At 63.5% G+C, this 17,898-nt stretch overlaps 1 protein-coding gene across 1 annotated transcript; it reads left to right on the top strand.

Annotated features, from left to right (window-relative positions):
- The first annotated feature begins 388 nt into the window (after nt 1-388).
- Nucleotides 389-14,105, top strand: QSOX1 (quiescin sulfhydryl oxidase 1). The gene is made up of 12 exons (XM_088524855.1): nt 389-677; nt 2,938-3,038; nt 5,199-5,247; nt 5,454-5,556; nt 6,999-7,089; nt 7,402-7,547; nt 8,761-8,895; nt 9,250-9,379; nt 11,646-11,768; nt 11,855-11,999; nt 12,086-12,265; nt 13,282-14,105. The coding sequence occupies exons 1-12, from the start codon at nt 389-391 to the stop codon at nt 14,091-14,093; spliced, it is 2,304 nt and encodes a 767-aa protein (XP_088380981.1). The 3' UTR covers nt 14,094-14,105.
- Nucleotides 14,106-17,898: the final 3,793 nt, after the last annotated feature.

Below are 17,898 nucleotides of genomic sequence, written 5' to 3'. Positions count from 1 at the left end.
ACGGTGCCCCTGGCACAGTCTGGGTGTGGGAGGCTGAGGACATGCCGCAGCACCTGCTGCCCCGCACACCAGGCCTGTCGCGGGCACCCCATGCAGCGGGGGTGTGTGTCACAGCCGTGTCCCGTGTCCTTGCCGTGCTCCGTGCCTCTGCTCCGGTACCTGCCGGAGCGCCGCTGTCCTCCGCGTTGCTGCTCGGGCGTTTTGGGGAGCGCGGCGTGACGTCAGCGCCGCGCTCCGGGCAGCGCCCCCGCCGCGGGCGGTGACGTCACGGCAGCCCCTTTCTGGGCCCTGAGTCAGCGAGGGGCGGCGCGTGGCCGTCCCGCCCCCGCGCGGCGGCGGCGCTAAAGGGCGGCGGGCCGGGCCGCGCCGGGCCGGGCCGGGCTGCGCGATGTGGCGGCGGCGGCGGCGGGGCGCGCGGGGCGGCGGTGGCGGCGGGCGCTGGGCGGCGGCCCTGGCGCTGCTGGCGCTGGCGCTGCCGGCGCTGGCGCTGCCCGCGGCGCGGCCGCGCGGCCTCTACGCGCCCGGCGACCCGGCGCTCGAGCTGCTGAGCGCGGGCGAGGCCGAGCGGCGCTTGCTGCGCTCGCCCAGCGCCTGGGCCGTGGAATTCTTCGCCTCCTGGTGCGGCCACTGCGTCCACTTCGCGCCCACGTGGCGGGCGCTGGCCGCCGACCTCCGCGGTGAGTGCGAGGGCGAGTGCGGGGTCCCCCCGCGGGCACCTCGGCCCAGGGGAAGGGGAGGCGGCGGGGGCCTCCCGCGGCAGCCGCGCGGTGGGGTTGCAGGCAGACTGCCCTCCTCGTTGGAGCTGCTGCCGCAGGGGCCGTTCAGCATCCTCCGAGGGTGCCCAGCGCCCTTAGCCCGCTGCAGGGTGGGTGCTGGGGCCAGGGGACTCAAGGAGCTGCCCGTGATTGCCCCGTGAATCTGCAGCGAAGAGGTGGCATCCAGGGCCCAGCGGTGGCGTGACGGTGCCCACCGCCCGGCTCTCGTTCTCGGGGTTTCCCGACGATGGACTGGCTGATCGTGGCTGTTCCTGAGGATCCAGCGTGGTGGCCTGGGCGACGGCCTCAGGAGATGGTGGCTGTTGGCTCCACAGCACCTGAGCTGGACAGAGCTGCTGACCTCGGAGCTCTCCCTTTGCCTCCTATCCTGGGGCTGGAGCTGGTCTTGGGCACTGCGAGCCAGGCTGGGGCACAGCGCGGGGGGTCGTGCTGCCCTTGGACTTCCCCAGCGCTGGAAAGAGGGTCACGGAGCCGCCGCCAGGGCCGCGTGCTGGACGGGGCGGAAGGAGTCGCCTGCTCTTCCCCGAGGTGGATTTTTGCAGGATTGAGCTTAATGGGGAGGACGTTGGCGCCCTGGCAATCACGGGAGCCACGTGCCGATGAGTACCGTGGAGCGCGCCTTGCCTCCGGCTGCCCCCGGAGCTGCTGCTCCATGAGGGCTCAGCCTGGTGATCCAGTTCTCCCACTGCCAGCCCCGTCGGCTACGCGGCGTCTGGCATCAGCGACCGAGCAACGGGGAGAGTCTCTGCTTGGAGAACTTGGAAGAACTTTAGGGAGAGAGATGCACCTTCCTCGCCTGCCCCAGAGCCAGAAGGGATCCCCTAGGGCCTCCTGTGTGTTACTACCCTCAAAACAGGATGGTCCAGATGCCTCCTGGGCCTCTTGCAGATTCCCATGTAGGGTGGCACAAGCCGGGTGTAGGTGCCAGTGCAGCCTCCTCTCCCTCCCCTCTCCAAAGGAGAGCCCTTGCTTCCTTTGGCTTGTTTCTTCGAGCAGAAAAACAAACCATTTTGGAAGTTTTGTCTCTATTTTGCCCCTGGCTCTGAGCTGCTCGCAGCAGTCCCTGCTTGCCCTCTCTCTTTATTTGCCTCTTGCACCGTTTCCTCCCTTGCAGCCCGTGTGGCAACAGAGTGCAGGGGCATCTGCTGCGCTTTCCTGGGGATGTTGGGCCGGGAAAGGCATAGGAGGAACTGTGGAGAGGCCAGGAGCCAGCCCCAAGGATGTGCCCTGGGGTCAGAAGGCTGCAGAAGGCCCGGACAAGCTGGGATTTTTTTTCAGGAGGGTGTACATTTAGGGACCGTGCTGGGAGAATGAGGCGGGAGAGGGCTCCAGGGATGGGTTAAGAGCACGGATCCCACGCCTGGATGCTCGCGCTGGGTGTGGGAGAGGACATGCCAGGCCCACGCTGTGTCTGGTGCTGCAGCGGCTCAGCAGCAGAGCCCACGGCTCAGTGAGGCAAGCCGGCGGCTCCCTGTGTCGCCCTTGGTGCCCGGGTTGCCCCGATGCCTTCAGAAGCTTTAGGGTGACCTCAGACTTGGCACTCCTGTAGTAGTATCCAGCCCGGTGCTTGAAGCGTTTGGGTGGATGGGAAGCGATGAGGACCATATGGAGCAGTGCCCACTTAGCTGGCATCCTGTCATACTGCAGGGATCAGGCCCTGCTGGGGGGCAGGATGGGGTAGGCAACCCTGGGGCCTCCCAAACCCATTTCCAGCCCCCCTTTTTTGGAGCTTACTTGGAGCAAATAGATGCTCCGAGCTGACTCCCAGCCCTGGCAGGGCTGCTCCTGTGGCCGCCCCAGGGTTGGTCCCGCTGGGGCTGTCCCGGCTGTCAGAGCCCTGGGGCCCTGCAGCGCCAGCTTCCCTGGCCGCCAGCAGCGCGAGTCGCGTTACGCGGCCTCCCGGATGCAGCGGCCGGGAGAACCGGGTTGGCGCCCTGGCTGCCTGGCTCGCAGCCATCGCCTGCGGCGTCCGGCGCGGCAGGAGCTGCTGCAGGTGCGGAGTGGGTCTCAGCGGGGTGGACATTGCCCCACGGCACCGCTCCTCTCACTGAGCTGCCCTCTCCCGCGCGCTGGATGGGGTCTGCGAGGGTGGATTTCCGCTGGCCTGTGCTTGAGCCGTCCTCGCCCCGGCAGCGCTGACCGTGTCCCTGTGTCCCCGCAGAGTGGAGACCCGCCGTGATGATTGCCGCTCTCGACTGCGCCGACGAGGCCAACCAGCAAGTGTGCGCGGACTTCGGGATCACCGGCTTCCCCACGCTCAAGGTAAGGCCTGTCTGCCAGGCCCCTCTCCGTGCTTGCCTTCCCCAGCGCTGCTCTTTCTCCAGCTCCGTCGGATTAACCGCAGCCTCGCGCCTGTCGGGGCTTCGCCGGCTGCCAGCGCTTGGCATCAGGCCGTGTCGGTGACCGCTGGAGTGGCTTGCCCGGGGCCAGCGCAGCGGGTGGCTGTGTTGTTGTTGGCTGCTGGGGCGCAGTCCCACCTCTTGATCCCCTGCCCGGCAGCTTAGCTGTGTAAACACGGAGGATCCCGGTGGTTCCCTGTGCAAACAGAGGCCCGCTCCAGCACAAGCAATGAAGCCGCGGGAGCTGGGATGCAGCCCCACAAGCGGGATAGCTGAGAAGCGAGAGGTGGAAGCTGAGGCTACCTGAGGGAGGAGGAGGGAGATGGGGACTTAATAGTTAGCTCTTATGCTCGGAGTTGAGACGTGTGCCAAGAGGGCCATGCAAGGAGGGTGTCATGCGTCCTCTGCCTGAACTGTTGTCCTTGTGCTGCCTCTGGGTGTCTCTCTGGGACCCTGTCCCCAAGAGCATGGTGAGGAAGAGCAGGGCCTTCTTCACCATCCTCTGGACCCATGGCCCTGGACGCTTCTCTGAAGGGAAGCAGGCACCTGGATCCGGTCCAGCTCCCAGCGGAGGAGGCCCCACGGTTGCTTTTGCTCCAGAACAGAAGAGGGGACCGTGGCGTCTGGCAATGCAAGCTGCCTCTGGCGCCGTGGCCGCGGAGCTGGCGTGCGCGGGAGCCCATGCGGGGCTGGTGCTGCCCCGGTGAGCTCGGCCCCGCGGTGGCCTTTCCTCCGTGCCGGGCAGCTCACGTGCCTTGGCGCTGGCACAGTTTCCGTCCCCTCACCAGCGGGTGTTTCCTGTGCTCGCAGGGCCCCGCACCCCGGCTCTGGCTGTGCTCGCCAGCAGCGGGCTCCGTCCGTCACTGTGGCCCCTGGCGCCGTGGCAGGGCACCGGGCTCCCGAGCTCAGCCGCAGCACAAGGGAGCCCTCCTGGCACTTTGCTCCCCATCCCGGGCGCTTTGCGGAAGCTCCCTGCAAAACCTGCACCCTTTGCAGCAGCTAAGCCCCAGCTTGCCCCCTTCCCTGCTGGGAGAGGGAGCCGTGGTGGTGGGAGCGGCTGTGAGGGAGCGTGTGCCGCTGCGGCAGTGCCTGCCTCGTCCCAGCTTCTCCCCGTCTCCTTCGGACCCGAGAGGCTTCCGCAAACAGCGCGCGCTGCCAGCCCTGCTGAGCAAACAGGCGCTGTCGCAACGGGGCTGCGTTGGCGCTGCCACCTGCGCAGGGCCCTCGTGGGCGGCCGCGTCGCATGAGCGGGCGCTCCGGGCGGGAAGCAGCCCGCGCAGAGCCAGGATAAACCCTTTGCTTCCCCTTTCCCACAGCTCTGCAGCAGAGAGCTGCGGTTTGCAGGAGCAGGAGGCTCTGGGCTGCCTCTGCGGGTCGCGCAGAAGCACCTCCTGTGCGCCCGCGCTCGGCACACGTGTGGCCGGCTCCCGGCTGCCTGCCCACACCCCTGTCCCCGAGCGGTGAGGCGCACATGGAGCTGGCAGCACCCGTCCTTGCTCAGCCCCGCCGGCGGCCCCCTCAGCGGGAGCAGGTCGGGCCAGGCTGGCAGAGGCCGCTCGAGCAGCCAACAGGTCCGTCCAGCCCGTGCGCAGCCAGGCCCGGGCTCAGAGACAAGGCGTTTGATCCTCCTTTTCATAAGGCCTTACTTGCCTCCGGCTCTCCTCCCTGTCTCCTGTGCACCCGCGCTCGCCCCGGGCTCTCTCTGCTGCGGCTTTTTGCCCCCATCCTCGTCCTTGCGGTGTCTCGGCCTGGTGATGACAGTGGCGACACCCTGGCGGCTTTTCGGGGTGGGCAGGGGTGCACAGGGCTGTGCCAGGGAGGTCCCTGGCTGTGGTATCGGTCGATACGCTCTAATGCAACGACGGGCCTGAATGCACCTAGGAGAGCTGCTGATAAGTCTGTGCCTTCATCTCATGCCAAATGAGCTTTAGAAAGCGATAAGCTGTGAAAGAGCCCAGGTGTTTCCATGTGGGGAAACTGAGGCACGAGGCGGAGAGGCCAAGACATGGGGAACCTGCCTGCTGGGCTATCTGCCTGCCCCCGGGCCAGTTCTCTGCAACCTTCTCTTGTTTCTCCCTTTCAGTTTTTCAGAGCTTTTTCCAAGAAGGCAGAAGATGGGATAAGGATTTCCAGTGAGTATTCACAGCCGCGGTTCCTGGGGTGCGGGAAGCCCCGTGGCCCCACGCACAAGGGCTCCCTGCTGGGACCGCAGTGGCAGGGGTGACGCTGGCAGCCCTGGGGCGATGCTCAGCCCGACACCGCTCTGCCCGGGATGGGCTGGGCTCAGTCGCGGAGTTTGGGAGCTTCCCTGACCGTCCGCGTGTCGTCCCCCCGGCAGATCCCAGTGCCACAGTGCGGGACCTCCGGCACAGCATCATCACCCACCTGGAGCAGAGCCACGACGCCTGGCCGCCCGCCTGTCCTCCGCTGGAGCCAGCAAGGTAGGGGTGGCCACCGGCCCAAGGCCGCGCACGGGCTGTGGAGCTGGGTGCCAGGAAGGAGGGAATGGCTCCCGGCCCCTCTTTGGGAAGGATGGGACAGAAATGGCTGTGCCAGAGGTGGAAGCAAGTGTTTCTATCTGGCAGCTACTTGATAACCTCCTTCCTGGCTCTGGGGAGAGCCTGGCAGCTGGACATGCAGTTTGGGTAGCAAAGCGGGGATTTCTAATGGAAGTCCTGAGCCAAAAGCGAGAGCAGAGTGCTTCCTCCACTCCCACCCACCTTCCAGGGGAAACAGAAGTAGTCTGAGTGGGTTAGAGGCATTTACAGCCTGCTTTATGCATTTTTAACTGAAAAAAAGAAAACTCATAAAAATGGAGGGACATGGAAAACAGGGGAAATCTGGGACGTCGGTGTGTCAATAGCAGGCAGTGCTGGCCTGAATGGGCACTTTTCTGTGATAAAGTAACTGATAGTTGTTTCCAGGCGTGAGAAACGCGATAGACCCGATCTCGGGACTTTGGTGAGGTGTTTGATGTATTCTCACCTAGGAGGGAGAAACGCAGGGCTGCATGGAGCAACTAAAGGCAAGCGATGTGGTTTTGTTCCTGGAGGGGCTGCGTGATGCGGTGCCGGCGGCAGGAGGAGGGAGGCCTGGGCACCGGGGCAGTTGGTGCTGCCACGTGCGCGAGGCAGCAGCCGAGCTGCCCGCCTGGCGTGGGAGAGACTCGTGCCCTGACGCCCGTGACCCAGCCAGCTGCTAGGACGTGGCCAGGACAGGATGGGCGACTTTCTGAGCCAGGCAGCCGTGAGCCACTGGTTTCGTTGCCGCCTCCCCTAGTTCCTTCGGCGACTCCCCTGGTTCCTTCGTTGTCCCTGGCATGTCTCCTAAGGAACCTGCTCGTCAGCCTGGGTTGAATTAGAGCAGGTGGCAGCAGGGCTGGGAAGGGACGTGGCGGTGTCCCCGCCCTGAGCCACGCCGGGCTCAGCTGCAGGGCTAGACCTGAGCAGCTCTGCTGCTGCTCTGTGCCGGCACAGAGGCTGGCTCGCCTCTGGCACGGGTGACGCTGGGGGGACCTCCTCCGTGCTCTGCTGCAGCCCCGCAGAGAAGAGGGTGTCCGGCTTCGCAGCCTTTGCTGTGTTTTTTTCCCCCTGGGGTGAGTGTGCAGCTCCCCTCTCCGTAGCTGTGTTCCTCAGCTAACCCAGGCAAGTTTTCACAGAAGCTGTGAAGCAGAGCAGAAAAATGGGCTGGAAACTTCAGCAGGGAGGAATTGCTGCCTCAGCAAAGCTGAGCCCAGCGCCGCCGTCCTGTGACAAATCCCCACGGATGAGGGCTGAGCTCCTTTCATGCGAGAGGGCAAAACATCCGCCCGCGTGGCCGGGCGGGAGGCACCCGCTGGGATCTCCGGGCGTGCGCGGCCGCTCACTCCGCTCCTCTCCCACAGTGCAGACGAGGTTCACAGCTTCTTCCAGAGGAACAGTGTCAAGTACCTGGCGATGGTCTTCGAGAAGAGCGACTCCTTTGTGGGCAGAGAGGTGTGTACAGCTGAAAGCAGGCAGGCCAGGAGGGGCTGCTCACACGAAGGCCTCTGAACATGTGTGTCCTGCTTTGAGACACGCAGCCAGTTTGCAGAAAGTGAACTCTCCTTTCACATCTTGGATTGCGAGCTCTCGAGGAAATTGGGGAGGTTTGCTCGTGTTTGTGTGCTGCTTTGAAGGCACGGGGTGTTGTATAGGGTGCTAGATAGCCCTGGGGCCCCTCTCCACCACAGAGGGAAAGCGGGTGCAGTCAGGGCTGGGATATCTGGCTCCCTGGCCCGTCTGACCCCGGAGCTCCTTGGCTTGCAGGTGGCGCTGGACATGCTGCAGTACGAGAACATCGCCGTGCGGAGGGTGCTGAGCAGCGAGGAGGAGCTCGTGAAGAAGTTTGGGGTGACCTCCTTCCCTTCTACATACCTGCTCCTTAGGAATGGGTCCTTCTCCCGCCTGCCCGTGTGAGTCCGGGGACACGGAGGGGAAGGCCCTGGCTGCGGGAGGGCCAGGGCCTTGTGGTGACGCTGCTGTGCCCCATGGGCATGGGCTTTCCCCTCACCATGGTCAGTGCTATGCATGTGCCAGAGGGAAGAGCCAGGTGGCTTCAGCGCAGAGCTCCCGTCGGGTTGGCAAGAGCCACAGGGATGTTTTCCTCATGGTGGAGGGGCCCTGTCGTGCCGGTGGCTCTTGGTGGCCTTCCCTGTTTGGGTCCCAGTGCCTTTGGAGCCGCTTGGCCACAGGCTTTTCTTGCATCCCCACCGGTTGCGCTGCTGCTTGATGGATAAATCCACCGCATCCCAAGCCTGGCAGGACACCAGGCTGGTGCCTCACCCTCTTCCCCGTCAGATTTCTAATTGCAGAGCAGTTCATTAGGCGGTGCACAATGGCTGGCTCAGAACGGCTGGCGGGGAACAATAGGCGCCCGCTCCCTAAGCGGCTCCTGCCGCCGACTGGCACATCAAGAGGTGGCCAGATGGAGCTTTGGCCGGGCCAGCGAGGCGCCTGGAGGGGCCGCAAGCCCCAGGCTGCCCCCAAAATGTGCAGGACGTGGCGCTTGGTGCCACCACGCCGGGGACAGGGGATGTTCCCCGGGGGGGACCTGCTTGGCGTGGGCGGCAGCAGGTGAGGGAGCAGGAGAGGCAGCAGGAGGAGCGATGCCAGCTCTGCCTGAAGCAGAGCCATTGTTTGCCCGCCGCGGAGCTGGCGGAGGGGAAAATTGCTTGTGACGATGCTGCCTCTCCGCCATCTGCTTGCGGGTGAGCACTGGGCTGTGAGGGAGGCAGCTCTGCGTCCCCTGGGCTTGCCCGCTGCTCTGCCGATGTGCTAGGTGGGCTTGGCAGGGCTGCCCTCCGCCCTGCAGCCCTCGCTGGCTCCCACACCCTCCTCCCTCTCTAGGGTGCCAGGGAGGGCTGTGTGTCTGGGATGTCCCAGCCTTGGCTCACGCAATAAAAGATGCACTGAGGGGTGTGGGCCAAGATACCTGCTGCTGTGGCAGATGGAGAGCTTTAATCATCCTGTGCTCGGGAGCAGAGGTGTCCCCGGCAGAGCAGGAGAGGTCGCAGAGCGGTTATTCTAGGTCCACCTCAAAGTCTTGGGCCAAATTTGCCCCCTTGTCGCAGCCAGCATCCCTTTGGAATGGAGAGGGGCTTCACTCACACTTCTCCTTCCTCGCAGGCACATGGAGGCACGTTCCTTCTACACCTACTACTTGAGGATGCTCCCTGGCGTGACTCGGGGCTCTTACAAGCTGAATGTGACTTCCAGTGCTTCCAATGTGACCACCACGGCCCTGCTGAAGCATGCTGACCGGTGAGGGCCCCTCAGCCTTGCATGGCCCCCGCCTGCACCAGCCCCTTCTCAAGGAGCCAGGTGCAGGTGACAGCTCAATCATTTTGGGGCTGCAGGAACCTGGGGGAGACAGACCTTGGGGCAGGCAGGTGGGAGCAGAAGGAGGGGCCGTGTCTGTGCAGGGCTGTGCACAGACCAAGGAGAGTCCTTGGTGAGTCAGCAGAAGGCCACGACCATGACTTTCCGCCAGGGAAAGCCTCTTATCACTGTGGCAAAGAAAACTCTCTTCCACGGAGCGGGTCCCTCAGGGTACAAAGGTGCCTCTGGTTGAGTAAAACGCTCACAGCCATCGTGCACGTTGTCCTGCTTCCCCAGCTCCAAGGTGTACATGGCCGACCTGGAGTCTGCGCTCCACTACTCGCTGCGGGTGGAGGTCACCCGGACCCGAGTGCTGTCGGGAGCCGCGCTGTCAGCCTTGAAGTGCTACGTGGCGCTGCTGGCCAAGGTGAGGACGGCGGAGGCCTCGTCTGGGGGGAGGAGTGTGGCGTGCCGGCCTCCCTGCCACGCACGTGGCACTGCCCTGTCCCGCGCCTGCTCGGCCGGGTGAACTACACCTGCAACGAGGCCAGCCTGCGCTAGGAGCACAGCAAGTCAGAGCTGAGCTTGGGTGGGAATTTGGATCTCTGGGGATGCCTTAATCCAGCAGGCTAAAATCCCTGTGAGAGCCTGTCGGCGCAAGTGCTGTTTCTCAGCATCGATAGGGAACCTCTCTGCATTTCCATATATCTGTTGATGCTGTTAAACGTCGGCGCAGGATGTGGCTGAGTCCCTGCGGGGCCGATAACAAAAGCCGCGCTGCTCGCGGGCTTCCGTCGAGGCTGTCTCCGATGTGAGCGGCGCTTCCTGCCGCTTGGTGAGTCCCTCACCGCTCCCCGGGCCGTTCCCTGCTGTAGCTGTCCCTACAGAGCCTTCTGCGGCTGGCAGCGGGCCTGGCTCTGGCCCTGCGCTTTGCTCGTGGTGTTTTCCTTTTCGTGCCGCCTTCTGGACGGCCACGTAACGGCTGCACCCGCGGTTCTGCCCGCGGTGACTCAAGGCAGTGAGTTTGATTAAGGAGCTTGGGCGATGCTGCTCAACAGAAGGCAAAGACGCAGCTTGCTCCTAGTCCAGTCTGCAGATGAGATCCTCGACAGGGGCAGATTCCTTAATCTGGCAGGCTGTAAGTCCTGATGGGAGCCAGCAGCCAAAAGCAGGTGCTGGAAAGGTCCAGACAAGGGCCCAGCTGGGGTTCAACATGGGCAGAGTGGCCACATCATTTGCACAAGCTGTTGCATTGAGGCAAAAGGTGTTTCCCACGGAAATGCAGACCCCCAGCTGGGGCTGGCAGGGACGTGAGTAGAGGAGCTTGCGCTGCCTAATTCTCATCTCCTGACTTGAATGCTCTGTTTAGGGCTGCAGGCTTCTGCAGGCTTCTTTTACAGTCGGGGAAGAGACTGTGCTGACTTGTGCTCTGGAATAGCCTAATTTAGAGCTTCATCATGACTTCATGCCCTTTTCACAGCAAGGAATGGGGTGCACATGTGAAGGGCGGCAGGGTGAGCACAGCGGGGCAGACACAGGGCAGAAAGGAGGCGTAAGAAGAGGTCAGGACCGAGGTGCACTTGACCTGGCTGTACTGAACCCGTTTCTCCTTCTACTTGCCACCTGTTACTGCCTTTGCTGTTTCTTCCCTTCTGGAACATGGAGTATTTCATTAAATAAACACCTCATCCCACGAGGTTCCTGTTAGAGGTCAGAGCCTGCAGTGTTTTTCCATCGGGCGCATGATGGTGCCGTTACCCCTCGCTGCGTCCCGTTGCGGAGCCAGGCTGTAGGGAGGAGGGACAGCTTCCAGATCCACTTGGAACTGTCCCAGCAAGCCCCATCCCTGGCCAGGGGTGAGCGGCAGCACTCGGCTGTGAGGAAGAGGAAGGAGGGGAAGCTCCATGTGGGAGGTGCTGGGCTCTGCTCGAGGCAGCCCAATGATGCGGAGCCAGCGCTGCCGTTTCGGCTCTCCTCCACGGGTCGGAGCAGTGGCACCAGGATTGCTGCCAGCCCGGCCGCCCACTTTGGCCAACCAGGGAATTCACCCTCCGGTGGCCACCGGGGCCTAGGTTTAACTATTGCGTTTCCAAGCTTTTCAGCAAAAGCGGGGAAAAATAATGAGTGGGGAAAGAAAGGATGATGGGAAAGCAAGGCATCATGCAGAAAAACCTCTTCTGGGGTATGTGGGGAGAGGGACGTGCTGAGCTTCGCAGCACAAATGTCAGATCGTAGGTAAATTCCCCGGCTGAGTTAGTGACTTTCGGTGCAATCCATGGAATTGCTCAAAATCCCCTTGGGCTCAGGGGGGAGCCCTTGCAAAAGGCTCTTTTCCTTCACTTCCCCGTTGCTTTTCCTCTCCCTGTCCCGCTGCTGTCCCCTTGCCCTCTTGTAACCGTGGTGGGGTCAGTCCCTCTGATGCCCGTGTCCGTCCGTCAGCGGCACATACTCACCCGCTCACCCTTCTCCCTGGAGCGCGTGCCATTTTAAAGTGCCGATGCTAATCGGATTTGAGCTGACTTATTGCTGGGGCAGCTTTTGGCGCTCCTCAGACGATGCCGAGGGGCTCGACCCGAGCTCCAGCGCTGGGCCCAGATGGCTGGGATGCAAATGGAAGAAGGGCTGAGTCGGGGCCACCCTGGCGGGTGCTGGGCTGGCCGCTCTCCTCTCACGCGCGTCTCCTCTCCGTGCAGTACTTCCCCGGACGCCCCTTCGTCCAGACCTACCTGCAGGCCCTGGACGACTGGCTGAGGAACTGGACGGAGCCCGAGCTGCCTCGTGATGTCCTGAAGGAGGCCATGAAGAACAAGGCAGACGTAAGGCAGCACTCGGCCCCCCTTCCCCTCGTTCCTGCCTTGCTTTCGCTTCCAGCTGCCTCACCCTGTGTCTGTCCCTCCTTCAGGACCCCCACCCCGCCATGCTGCCCACCAACGTGACCTGGGTGGGCTGTCAGGGCAGCGAGCCCCACTTCCGCGGCTACCCCTGCTCTCTCTGGACCCTCTTTCACCTGCTCACGCTCCAGGCCTTCCAGAGCGGCCCGGACAAAGGTATCGGCTCGGTGCCTGGGAGGAGGGATACGCGTGGTGCTGTGGGCGCTTTGGGTCTGGACACGTCCCTCTCTGCCCTCCCCTAGAGCTGCCGCTGGAGGTGCTGAGCACCATGCGCTGCTACGTCAGGAACTTCTTTGGGTGCCAGGAGTGCGCGCAGCACTTTGAGGCCATGGCCGCCGAGTCCATGGACAAGGTGCTGGGCCGGCAGGAGGCCGTCTTCTGGCTCTGGTCGCACCACAACGAGGTGAACGCGCGACTGGCCGGTAAGCGCCTGGTGCCACAGGGTACATGGGAAGGCCCCAGGCCAGGGAGAGGGGCTGTCGTGACACATAGCCCAGAGCTGCAGGAGATGGAAGCTGGGACGCTTTTCCAAGGGGAAGGGAGGAGAGGAGATGTGGAAGTGTCTCTTTCCTGCTCGGCAGCACTGGGAATCATGTGTGCTCCGGGTCCTGTCACAGCAGAGAGGCTGTGAGCCCTCCTCCTGCCAAAACTGCACTCGTAGGTGCCCGTAAAGCAACATCTCATGCTGCTCTGCTGGCTGATGGAGAGGAGAGGATGGTGCCCCGGCAGCTGTCTGCGTGGCGTGGGCACCCCCTCGGAGCCGCGCTTAAATTTTATCCGGCTCCCTGCGGAGAGCTTTCCAGAGCTGCCATGTGTCCCAGGAGGACCCCTTCTCCCGAGACAGCTCCTCCAAGCGGTCTCGTTTCCCTGCCCACTGGGCCCCAGCTGCACGGCTGGAGCTGGGGACAAAAGCCGTGCGCCTGGAAAGGAGACAAGCGAGTCCCACCGGGACTGCGTGTTGGGGCCACCTCCTTTCTCCCGGGTACTCAGCTCCGGTGGGTCCCGTGACCCCACCAGTGTGTGCTGTGGGTGATCTCCCAGAGGGAGAGCCAAGGAGCAGTGCCCAAGGGATAAAGCCAATTTTTGGCAGGAAGCAGGGGGAGATTTCCTAGGAAAGCTTGTGCTTCGTTCCCCTCCACCAGTGAGCAAATCCCAGGATTCATTCCCCCTGCTGAGCAGCCTGCAGCTGGCAGCCTGCCTGTGCATCCCTGCAGTGAGGACACTGTGTCCCAAGAGGAGCCGGGAGGTCTCCTGTGACCCTGTTCCCTCAGGGCTGGAGGTGGCTGGGAAGATGCAGGGCTTTCCCAGTGTTTGGGCAGGGGAGGGAGATCAGAGTATCCCTAAGGGGCAGGCACTGTGGTGGTGCCCTAGTGCCCGCCCCTGCTGTCGCTGGGGGCAGAAGCATTTCTAACCCTGGTGCTGGGTCCTGTTGCTCCAGGTAGTGACACAGAGGACCCCAAGTTCCCCAAGCTGCAGTGGCCCCCGCCGGACATGTGTCCCCTGTGCCACAAGGAGGAGAGTGGGGTGCACGTGTGGGACGAGCCGGCCGTGCTGCGCTTCCTCGAGGGCCACTTCTCCCCTGGCAACATCGACCTGGGCTACACCGAGCCTGACACGGAGCTCCTGGCCAGGGAGAGGGCAGCAGCCGACATGAGGCTCAGCACCAACCGACCTGCAGAGAGAGATGGAGAGACGGAGAGGGACAAGGAGGAGGAAGACAAAGAGGAAGAAGATGAAGAGGAGGAGAAGCCGCCAGAGGAGGGTGCGGAAGGGGAAGGGGGAGCTCCGGAGCGGCCGGGCTCCTCGGAGCTGCGCCGGCCCAGCATCGTGCGGCTAAACGGCAAGGCGCGCGAGGCGCAGGATGACATCGTGGACCTGGACTCCTTCAGCGAGCAGCACTTCAAGAGCAAGGCACTGCGGGCGGCCGGCCGGCGCCGACGCCTCAGCAAGCGCGACACCCTGCACCTGGTGGCCGGCGGCCCCCACGACTTCGACTATGCGGCAGGCTGGGAGCGGCCCCGCCAGCGCGGCCTGGGCGCCTGGCGCCACGGCGATGAGGCGGCGGCCGTGGGCGAGGGCCTGCGCCGGAGCCCCTGGTTCCGCGTGCTGGGCCTCGGCTTCTCCCGCGTGGACGTCAGCCTGTGCATCGTGCTCTACCTGCTCTCCTCCATGTGCCTCCTGGGCATGTACACCTTCTTCCGGCTCCGCATGCGCTCCCGCAAGGGCCGCCCAGGCTTCCCCATGGCGTGAGCCGCAGCAGGGAGCCGGGGCCAAGCGCCTCTGGCCCTGGGCAGCCTCTGCCTGTGGGCCAGGCGCTGGCGGGCTGACAGCAAGGCCGGTTGTAGAGTGGGAAAGGAAGGATTTGCTGCTTCCCCACCCGGAGCTGCCCCACTCTTGCAGCTCTCACCTGTGGCTTTGGCCACTGTTTCGGGCAGGCGGAAGGGGAGGAAGGTGGGTGGGCAGGGGCTGTGCTCTGCTCTCATTTCCCAAGGCGGAGCAGGGCCGGAGGGAGCCCCTGGCTGCAGCCAGACAAGGAAGAGGCTGTGGAAAAGACACCGCATCCACTCCTGTGTTCCCTGGGCTCATTTCTGGCCTAGGAGCGTGGTGGGGTCCTGCATGGGGATGACCAAGGGTGCTAAGAGTGCAGCGCGGACCAGGGCTGGGACTCCCCCAGCTGCGGGTACCCAGGCCCCTAGCTTTGCTCTATGCTCGCTCCTTCTCCCCTCTGCACCACTAAACCTTGTAGCTGTGGGGACGCCTCAGGGTATCCCCCCAGCTCCCTGACCCTCCACTCTCCCAGCTGGCTGTGCTGGGGGCTGGAGCCTGGCCCACTGACCCCACGCTCACCCACCTGCCTGTGCTCCCCCTCGCTCTCGCCTTGTCGTAGTGCAATAAATTATTTTTGCCAATGTAGGTGCTGCTGTGCTGCCTCGTCCCTGGCACATGGGGTGGTCAAGGGGCAGCAGAACCAGCCCAGCCCATCGGCCTTGTCCACCGGGCCAGGGGCTGCCAGCAGCACTGGGAAGCTGAGGGTTTGTGGAGCTGCTGCTGCAAAAGAAGTTGCTCAGAGGACTAAAACTGGGAATGGCAGCAGTTGGGGAGGTGCCTCTGAGCATCGTCGCTGCGGGTGCCCAGCTCGCAGCTCGGCTCTGCCTCTCTGGCCCCATTTCTCCCTGCCCTTTTATCCTTGTTACGAATCATTAAGGAAAATGGTTGTTTTCCAGAGCCGGGGCAGGGACCATCTGCTCTCCTGGTGCTGCCTAAATCCCCCTGTAACAAATTCATTGGGATTACGCTGCCCTCCCCTAATCCCAGCCCTTCCCCCAGCACGGGGGATTTAAAAGGATTAGAGCCTGGCTGATAATAAACTTTATTAGAGGGAGGACGAAAGGGGGGTGTCAATCCGATTTGGAGCCTTTTTCTTGATATCTTCACTCTGCTCAGGTGGGAGAGGAGCCTCCAGCTCCCAGGGCCGGCTACTCCAGCACCCTTCTCCCTCACCCGGCCACAGCATCCGGCTTCTTCCTCCATCCCTCCTTATCCCCTGGTGTCCGTCCTGCCTTCACCCTGTTCCAACAACCCTGGACACTGCTGGCAGCCGTGGCCAGGTCCCTTGGCCAGGCTGAGGTGCTGCCAGGCCCCGTAGGTGTCCTGAGCGTGGGAGGTCTCTGCTGCCTGTGAAGGCGCCGCTGTCTCCCAGCCTGGTTTCCCAGGAGGTTCATCCGCAGCCTGGATAACCTGGGGGAGCCGGTGGGCTGGCTCACTCCCTGCGGGATGGTTTGCTGGCCCAGCTGTCTCTGTCGCAGAGCCCCCGCAGGGCCAGGATGGCAAAGGGTTAGCGGGAGCTGCGGGGAGCTGGGCCGGGATTAGCCTCCCCAGCACAAGTCGGGGGAGATTTAGAGGGCCGCGGCGCGAAAGCCGCCCGTGGCTGCAGGAGAAAAGGGAGTCGGTCAAAGAGCCTTTCCGTAATCCTGTTTGGGGCCGTCCCTGTCCTACCATGCGGAGCAGGGCTGGAGAGCCAGGATGTGCCAGAGCGGCCAGGGATCACCGGGGAGTCCCGGCACAGGGGGAGGGCATCCCAGGCGGCTCCCTGGGGTCCAGGCGGAATGGTGCATCCTGGGTCCCCGGCTCTCCCGAGGGAGCCTCCGCTGTGCCAAACTCACGGGAGGGGGAGCCAGGGCCACCGCTAATTACCTAAATGGCCACGGGCTGTTGGGAGCTGCTGGCTATTCCCTAATAGCATTTGCCCCTGGCGCAATTGAATTTCCTGGGAGGCCCCCACGTTCCCCCCGGCCGCTGCTGCCTCCTCCCCGGCCCCAGCACAGACCAGAGCGTCGCCACCAGAGGCCCTGCCGGCACGGGGCCCATCCTGGCTGCTACCGGTAAGTGGGGACGCGTCTCCGTGGGGCTGCTCTGGGGTGGGAGGGGGGGCTGCTTTCCTTGTGGAGGGGTCCTCCTAGATCCAGCGGGATCAGGTGATCCTACATGTGCTGCAACACCTGGCTGAGACCTGGCAAACTCGTTCTATGGAAGCCACTATCTAGTTTACAGAGCTAATAATGACACGCAAAGCTAACACACCCCATACGGGTGTGTATATGCATGTATATAAACATATATATCTATGTTTGCCTGCTTAGAGAGATTTTGTGCCCTCTTGCTCTGCCCATTGGCTTGAGTTGTTCCCCATGTGTGGGGCTCAGCAGCGGGGCTGAGAGGTGCGAGGCCAGTGGGAGGCAGAATCTGGCACGGCGGCCGCCCGGAGCAGCGCGGTGCTCGGGCTGGGCACGGCCGCTGCGGGAGGATGGCCTGGGTGGGGGGGGTTCATTCCCTGGGAGCTCCCGTGGGGCAGCAATGAGTAATAGGGCCCGGGGCAGCAGGGTCTGTATCAATCTGGCAGAGCGGAAAAATGAATGAAAATTGGATTCCCCGCAGAGCGGGGGGCTGCGAGCTGGGCTGGCGGGTGATAAATCAGCAGGAGCCGTGAGCGGAGGGGCGAGTTGGTGGCCGGGGGTGCTGGCATTAGGGGAAGAGCATCACAAATGCAAGGGGGGGCAAAGGCGGCACCCACGTGTGCCGACACCTCGGAGGGGGCCTCACTGCTGCAATGAGCGTGCACCGGTCTCTGCCCAGGCTGGCAGAGCGGATGGCCGGGAATTTGCTGGGAGAATGGGCTGAATTCCCCACACACTCAGTTCATTGGGAATGTTCAATAAGGGGCTCATCTGAGGGTTGCGGGTGTTTTTTTTCAGGCCGGGGGCCTCACGGCGGCTCGCTGCCTCCGCGTGCTGATTGATGAGATGCTCTGCAGCACTGCAGCGCCCGCCGCGCGGCCCCGCTCCCCCGGCCGGTGGCACCCACCGCCTGGCCCGGGCCTCCCGCTGCTCCCCACAGGCTCCTGCAGCCCCGCTGCTTCCCCAGCCTCTGGTTGATGGGCTCTTTTATGATAAAAAATATAGTTATTGCTAGTGTTATAACATAGTTACATATTCTCAGTGTGTCAGTGCAATGTAAAGGCACTTTTTTTTCCCCCTTTTCCCTCCCACCTTTGACTAATGATAAATAATGATAATAATATAATAACTAATAAAAACGCTAAGAATGATTATTGCTATTATGGTCAGTGTTTTAACCTCCAGGACCAGACTTGCCTGAGGGCAGGGGGCCAGGAGTGTGTGGGGGGGTGGGAGTTAGGCCGGATCGGGATCCCACCTGCACTGAGGCGCGCTTCCATGTCACCCCTCCCGCTTACATGTCGCGACAGCGCCTGTCGCGACACCGCCGTGTCTCCCCTCCCGCCACCCCCGCCTCCTTTTCTAGCCGCCGGGGCGGGGCACGGTACAGGCTCCGCCCCTTCCGCGCAGGCTCCGCCCCCTAATGCAGCCAGGCCACGCCCCGAGAGCCGTCAAGCCCCGCCCCCGGGCCACTCCGGCGTGGCGATTGGCTGCAGGGGGCCGGCTCGCACCGCCCCCCCTGCGGGGCCGGTGACGTCAGGCGCGCTCCCCGCAGTGTGAATGAATCAAAGGCGGGCGGCGCGGTTCGGAGCGGAGCGGCC

Source organism: Tinamus guttatus, unplaced genomic scaffold, assembly GCF_059628265.1.
Source record: "Tinamus guttatus ecotype Peru unplaced genomic scaffold, ASM5962826v1 Tinamus_guttatus_pri_ptg000215l, whole genome shotgun sequence".
NCBI classification, from domain to species: Eukaryota; Metazoa; Chordata; class Aves; order Tinamiformes; family Tinamidae; genus Tinamus; species Tinamus guttatus.
This window is presented reverse-complemented; position numbering and strand designations above follow the sequence as displayed.